The following is a 7,729-nucleotide window of genomic DNA, read 5'->3' on the forward strand; positions in this document are numbered from 1 at the left end:
GGCTATCGCATGCGCTAAAGAAGCAGCACTGTTCATGTACAGGGAGAAAAAACGTAACCATAACGTACTGAATACTCGTCAATGACAGATTGGGATATATGGCATTCACTATTAAAAAAGCAACAGCTCAACAAACCATCCCAAAGTTTAAAGAATACAGCTCGAAACGTTTCACCTCGTGCGTCCGCAAATTTCGTGTGCTTCAAGCCTTTTTTCCCTCTTACCCTCTTATTTTTCAGCCATTCCGTCCAGGGTTTCTTCCTCTTTTGTGACAATAGACGACCCATACTAATCAGCTTTCAAAGTAAATAGCAGCGTAGGGCGAGCTCTGTGTAAATTGTGCTTGTCAGCCCCCCCTCAGCCGTAGGTAGCAAGGACCGAGGACTCTAACCAATGGAGGGAAAGAGGCATGGCTAACCTTAGTCTCCCATTTTCTCCCCCCAATGCATACGGTGCAGGGCTCTGACCAGTCAGTTGCCTATGATTATCAGCTGCCAGCAGCCCCTCTCTTGGCTCCTTGACACGAGCACCATATAAGGCGCAGCGATCTCCATAGAAACGTGTCAGTTTCAATAGTAGTGTCAAAGTTCACTGTATACAGACATTCGCGCAGATCCTCGTTTCGGAAACATTGCTCCGCTGGTCTTCTCGTTAAAGCGCATTCATTTTTGAGTCTCTCTCCTTGCATATTCCGGTAGGCTTTTTAGTCCTTCGCTCCATTCGTGGTGGAGAAGAGAAACTACAGGGGCACGTCATTTTTGTTGGTTCAGTTGAGTTTTATTCAAATATACCGATATGAAATTCCGCTCTTCAGCATTTTCGCTCTTCTACCAGTGGAGACCGGAGTAAGGAGCAAGGAAGTACAGAGGATATATTTCGCCATACTTTGGATCGCATATTATTTTTCGTTATTTTCTACTTCGGCGCGAATCGCGTCTATGTTTTAACCGGTTATTTGAAAATAAAATTCAGTAATCGGTTTCCTTTATATATTTTTTTTTCCGAGATTGGTTTCCTGAATGGCTGACTGCGATTTACCTTGGAACTGGCCTCCCGATAAATGCGTATCCCGATCGGGTGTCTTTTTACTTGCGTTTTGAATGTATTGCTTGTCGACTGCCTCTACTTCATTCTATGTGATCGCCTGCTCGGATTTGACTTTGCATAGACATATATCTGAAACCGCGTTCATCACATTGAAAAAACAGCAGTGATCAGCTCGATATTTAGCACTTTTTGGGCCCGAGATATGGCAATGGTAGTTAGCGTGTGGCGAGATCCGCAGGAAGACGTGGCCGGAGGAACTCTAAGCGGCCCTAACCCAGCAACTCAGCCGGCGAGGGAGCATCAGCAGGCGGCGTCTGCAGCACCACACACTCCGCAGACCCCTAGTCAGCCTGGACCTCCGTCAACGCCCGGGACAGCTGGCGATAAGGGACATAGCCAGAATTCTGGACAGAGTCAGCATATTGAATGTGTGGTTTGCGGAGACAAATCCAGTGGCAAACACTACGGTCAGTTCACCTGCGAAGGATGCAAAAGTTTCTTCAAGAGGAGTGTCCGCAGGAACTTAACTTATACATGTCGTGCCAACAGGAACTGTCCAATCGACCAACACCATCGCAACCAGTGCCAATATTGTCGGCTAAAGAAATGTTTAAAAGTGGGCATGCGGCGGGAAGGTGAATATACATCTTTTAACATAAGCATCATTTCTTGATTACTTGAGTTTCCAAGTGTGTGTGTGTGTGTGTGTGTTCACGCGTGTATGCATGCGTGTGCGCATATATATGTGTGTACTTCAACACACGAGCGTATGAGTATGAGAAAGATGCATGTATGATTGGAAATGAATTGGTTCTTTCCCAAGTAGCAATAGCAGTACCAGGCAGTTTTTTTTTTTTCTCAACAAAAACTAAACAGTTCTATCTGTTTTGATACGTTACTCAATTTCACAACCCCAGCTCCCACTTCAGATGAATGGGAACTATATAATTGTGAAAATATAGATAAATAAATTGATAAATTGCTAGTTAATTTACAAGTTTACTAAAAGTTCATTTTTAGAAAATACTAGGATAGTTTAGTCCAGTTGTGTGCTGTTGCTACTGACCAAACGTATCCCCATATGTATAGTTTATAGCCTACCCTGTCACTACTCACGTTTCGTAAGTTTATTCTAAAATATTAAAATTTCCTAAAATGGCAGGTAATAAAAATATTTATGTCGTACTTTGCAAAACTGTTTCTCATCATATTGTGTCATTTACTTTGAAGGCCAGAATTTTAGATTTATGAATGTTAGTCATAACAGTGTGAGCAGTAATATGTATCTGTCGTATACCAAAAGTACCAACATATTTAATATATATTTTTCTATTTTATTGTTATAATTTGTATTATTGTTGCTCTGTAATCAAAAAATAATGTGGATATTTCTACTTAGGAAATAGAAAATGTATCATTAGACGTTTTCGTGTACCTCATGTAAGACTGCAATAGCTGTAACTTTTTAAAGCGTGTTATTCGTATTGAAATTAGTATCTGCGTTAAATTTTGTTTATACGTATCAAATTATTGTGGGGACGTTGGAGAAGTTGAGAAAAGTGACGGAAAACAATTTGTCAACCACAGAACTGCGAGCGAGGTGAAGTTTTAGAGACCGATGGTTAATCAAGCTTGTGTAAACCCGCTACATAATTGTGTATACACTTTGCACCTGACTGGATAATTTCCATACTCCTTGAATTCTCTCATATCGTTAGTATCACCAGTAACTAAACTCAAATATCACATGGGTTTAAACACATTACATAAACTTTGTGTGTACGTGTGTACGCGCGCGCGTGCGTGTGTGTATTTGCAAGTGTGTGTATCAAATGGAAAAGAAGCAAGCTATGTAAACGTACAGATATGTGCAACACTGAGACACTGAGATCATGTGCAAAATCACACAGAAAGTGCGAGACTAGCGGTTTTCAGATTTAACTGTTTATTTTCAATTTAGAGGGTAAAACTGCATACAAATAATTTCCTTCTTGGTTACCGTAATGAGCCGTACTTTGATTGGGAGGATTTATATGAAAACGAAGCTGGCGTTTTCTGGCGTTTCTAACTCTAACGTTGTATTTTAAGGCTGTATATTAATATAATGTTTACCTGCTCAGGATGCGCATTTCCTCTTATTCTCTTTGTTTTTGTCAGCGGTTCAGCGAGGAAGAATGCCTCCAACCCAGCCTAACCCAGGCCAGTACGCGCTGACTAATGGGGACCCTCTGAACGGCCATTGCTATCTTTCCGGATACATATCGTTACTTCTCCGGGCCGAGCCTTATCCAACCTCCCGATACGGCAGCCAGTGCATGCAGCCCAACAATATAATGGGCATCGAAAACATCTGCGAGCTGGCGGCTCGCTTGCTCTTCAGTGCCGTGGAATGGGCCAGGAACATCCCTTTCTTCCCAGATCTACAGATTACGGACCAGGTGTCTCTTCTCCGGCTGACATGGAGCGAGTTGTTTGTGCTGAACGCTGCTCAGTGTTCGATGCCCTTGCACGTGGCCCCGCTGCTCGCCGCGGCCGGCCTGCACGCCTCCCCAATGTCCGCGGATCGAGTCGTGGCTTTCATGGATCACATTCGAATCTTTCAGGAGCAGGTTGAGAAGCTTAAAGCCCTCCATGTCGACTCGGCAGAGTACAGCTGCATTAAAGCAATAGTGCTCTTCACGTCAGGTGAGTAGTAAGCCGGGCATTCGAGAGATCTTGTGCTGGAGAGCCAGGGAGAACAACAATGATACGGAAGGGCCGGCTTGTGACCCCCATTAAGCGCCTCCGCTTGACAATATATATGATTTACACAGAAACAGGGTTTGGGACACACACACAGTCATATACACCGGCCTAAAAAGCCGTCTATATTAGTTATTTGAGAAGACTGTATGTATATGTACAAGTATACCTCATATATACTTTATTAATTTTGGTCGCACACTGGAATATGGCAAGTAAATAGCTCAATCATGAGATGTGTGAACGAAGAGTTATTGCCTTCCTTTGGAATATTTTGAATGACACGCGTACTGTGCCTCATAGCATTTAATACGCAAAATGGAGGGGGTGGGATCCAAAATGGGTGCGTTAATCAATGTACTAATGATGGATTTTACTGTAACACATTTCATGTTTTTAGCCTGGATGAAGAAACATAAGGTCGTGCCTTTTTAAAAAATAATCAAACCGCAAAAGTGAATCCTCGAAAACCAAAGCTGGTAATGTAGTCAGATTTAATTCTGAAAAATAGTCTGTTTTGAAAAAAATGAAAACGGGCATTAGATCGCAGACCACGCACATATGGTCCAAAGTCTCCCCTAGGCCTCAAACAGACCCCAGAAATCCTGGGTGTCCTGCTTGTGTACTCATCTCTGAAAATGAGGCCTTTCCTGGGGTTGATTATTATGTTGCTTTCAATATGTACTAACATGTCAGTGATTAAACCGTTTATTTCATAGACTGTTTAAAACACAAGGCAATGTATGGTCAGTAAAGATACAGACAGATTACAACAGAGGTAGGCCATGACATGTATTGCAAAATATTAGCAAATCTATATATTATATATATATAATATAATTATGGGATATATAATATATAATATATTATGTTACATAATCATTGGAACTAGTACTGGTACAGTACAGTAGTACAATAGTAACAATATTGGTCAATATGCCGTTTTCCTATTAATATTTACATCTGTGATAAGCAAATTTAATACTGTAAAAGGGTAATTCTATGCAATTAATAATCATGAAATATGGATTGAACCAGACATTGTGTATTGTGTACAATAATCACATTTGTCCACACTAAATTTATTCTTAAAGCACTGAGTTCTTAAAAGAAGAACATAATTTACTGATGTGTCGTGTAAACACGATCATTCGGAAACCTAGCGCAAAACGGGTGCAGTTCACAAAACAATTGTAACGCAGGACATCCAGACCCGAAGAAGTAACCCAGGCAAAATTCTCATGATACAGTATGTTTGGATTACGTGAGTTTGTCTGAAAAAGTCAGTCAACACTCCACCGCCTCAAATGAAGTTCCACTAACTGCTGTTGAAACGATTGCTTCCCGAAGGGGTTTTCGTGGGAACATTTCAATTCTTGATATTTCAAACACGACATTATCCGCGCGTATTTTATGCATTTCAGTGAATTTTGACTGATTTCATAAATTGATGATTTTGCTTTTCAGTGAATTTTGACTATGAGTGAAAAATTGAGCGAATGGGCGAATTTATTTTCCCAAGTAGAGGCGGAACATTTTTTTATTCATTCAGTGGAAACCTCGTTACCTCTATCTTACCTCATTATTACAACATGAAAGGCTATGTAAAATCGTAACCATAAGAACATGGTCTTAAATGAACATAGTTGAATGGTCTTCGCCCATGCATTTTTAGCGAGACAAAGAATTGTAGGCTAATGACATAAACTATTGAAAAATGTTAACATTTAATGTATACAGGCAAGTATTCTCCTCGTCTGTGCTGGTCGTCAGTAAACAGATAACTGTATCTGAAGACATTTTAAATTAGCATTCTAAATGCAGTTGCACAATTCAGGTTTTCATTAAAGAGTAGGTGCGCTTTGATACACGTCATCCTCAGTAGCTCTGTACACTAGAAAAAAATGTTTTTAAAAAATACATTATGAAAAGCTATATACCTCTTATGTGTTCTTGTGCATCTGTTTCAACCGGTGACGATTTAGGAGATGCTGCCCACAAGGTCATACTTTGCATGTGTTACATTACAGCACGACAAAGCAAAGCAGGGTAATAGCCATGCCCCTGTCTTCTGTTAATAGTTGCGTCATTAAAATAGCCGACGTAGGCCTATTCTCAATTACACACATAACACACATTTAATCCCCAAAGTTTTTACACAAAAAATCATATATATCTCCCTACTTGGTCCTTGTAAATGGCCCTGAAATCGTAGTCCGCGGACAGTTCGCACACCCTTAAAGTCACTGTATCTTACCATAGTAATTCTATTGCCTGAAGAAATATGGGTTTGTTCTGTTATACTTTGATACAGTTACCAAATATGTACATTATCACAGCAATCCAGAAATGCTACTGGGTGTATAATGTTGTATCAAACACGAAGGCCTGCATACTGTAATGCCGCACATGGCTGCACGTCGTTACAGAAGAGGTTCAGCTTATGTAAAATCGCGCTGTGTTCATTTCAGTGTAATATATTAGGCAGTATTTCAACGTATCGTCACGTTTACTAAGGGTCATATCAGAGCGTGAAATGCCAAACTTAGTATTTTAAAAATGGTCTTTTCCTTTTCAATTTGGGCCTAACAACAAACGGCGAAACGAGAGAATATTGTGTTTATGTTGTATATGCTGTTGCCATGGATATTTCTGAAGTGCTTAAACTGTGACTGTTGAATCCAAACCCTGCTACTGCATTTGATTGCTTCCAGGGGCCTTATTTCTGAACGCCATAATAGGTGATATAGTAACCTACATAAGCACAGGGGGGAGAATATGGTTTTCTCGTGGGCAACAGTGTATTAAGAGGAAGCATCCTTGGCGTAAATGAACCATATTTTTGTGATTTAACTGAACTCCGATCTATCTCCTAATTGTTTCACAGGGATTTATATGCGGCAAAAATGAATACCATCTCCTGCACCAGAGCGCTAGCGAACCTGCGAATCTCGTTTAAATCCAGTCGTTTGTCACACATTCATTGTTTTGATTAGTCTATGTGTACATTATCTGAACGGATGGCGTGCTTATTGATATGCTGTAAAACGTCCAAATTATACAGTGTGCATGCATGCATGTTTATTTCACATTATCAGTGATCCATAAATCTATCATTGAATGATAACCTCTTCTCCTTTCGTGTTTTAAATGCTCAGACGCGTGTGGCCTGTCGGATGTGGCTCACATCGAAAGCCTTCAGGAGAAGTCTCAGTGCGCTCTCGAGGAATACGTGAGGAGCCAGTACCCGAACCAGCCCAGTCGCTTTGGAAAGCTTTTGCTGCGACTGCCTTCCCTCCGTACCGTTTCCTCGTCGGTAATCGAGCAGCTCTTTTTCGTCCGCTTGGTAGGTAAAACTCCCATTGAAACCCTCATACGGGATATGCTGTTGTCCGGGAGCAGCTTCAATTGGCCTTACATGTCCATTCAATGATACGAATGAGAATTTTTCAAAGAAAGAAAAAGGAAGGAAAACAGGACCAAATTGCAACAGCCCCAACGAGAGGACTGGATTCCAAATGAACATTGTGGACGGACCTAATTTCTGTGGAAGACCTCCATCAAATCCCCCATTCTCTTCTTCCGTGGAGATGGAATAGGCCTACATGATGTACAGAAAACGAGGAACTTGACTTCAATGTAAACCCACTCACCTCTGCAAGAACACTGGTCTTCAATTTGTAAAATACAAGTCTTTATTTTCATTTTTGTACAAAACAATAAAAGGAAACCATCTTATGTGCATTAAGAATCAAAACTTAGTAGGAAAACAACTTTTCCAAACAATTATAAGAAATGTCATGTGTCAATGTATTGTTTTTTTTTTCCTTTTTTGGTTCAAAACCAGGTTTTGTGTGATTCTATACTAATAATTTTTATATAATCTTTGGCTTCTTATAATAAGTGCGATATGCGTTGTCAAGGCTTTGTTCTCCTTGAA

The 7,729-nt window shown here is 40.5% G+C and overlaps 1 protein-coding gene across 3 annotated transcripts; it reads left to right on the top strand.

Annotated features, from left to right (window-relative positions):
• The first annotated feature begins 937 nt into the window (after positions 1-937).
• nr2f1b (nuclear receptor subfamily 2, group F, member 1b) lies at positions 938-7,511 on the top strand. 3 transcript variants are annotated; one of them, XM_036529548.1, is made up of 4 exons: positions 1,410-1,514; positions 1,597-1,682; positions 3,205-3,732; positions 6,948-7,511. In XM_036529548.1, the coding sequence occupies exons 1-4, from the start codon at positions 1,474-1,476 to the stop codon at positions 7,220-7,222; spliced, it is 930 nt and encodes a 309-aa protein (XP_036385441.1). In that variant the 5' UTR covers positions 1,410-1,473; the 3' UTR covers positions 7,223-7,511. The 3 variants fall into 3 exon arrangements, with proteins under 3 accessions (XP_036385439.1, XP_036385440.1, XP_036385441.1); XM_036529546.1 differs by having other exon boundaries at positions 938-1,682; XM_036529547.1 differs by having other exon boundaries at positions 938-1,682; positions 3,208-3,732.
• Positions 7,512-7,729: the final 218 nt, after the last annotated feature.

The sequence above is a fragment of the Megalops cyprinoides genome, chromosome 5, assembly GCF_013368585.1.
Source record: "Megalops cyprinoides isolate fMegCyp1 chromosome 5, fMegCyp1.pri, whole genome shotgun sequence".
Lineage (NCBI taxonomy): Eukaryota > Metazoa > Chordata > Actinopteri > Elopiformes > Megalopidae > Megalops > Megalops cyprinoides.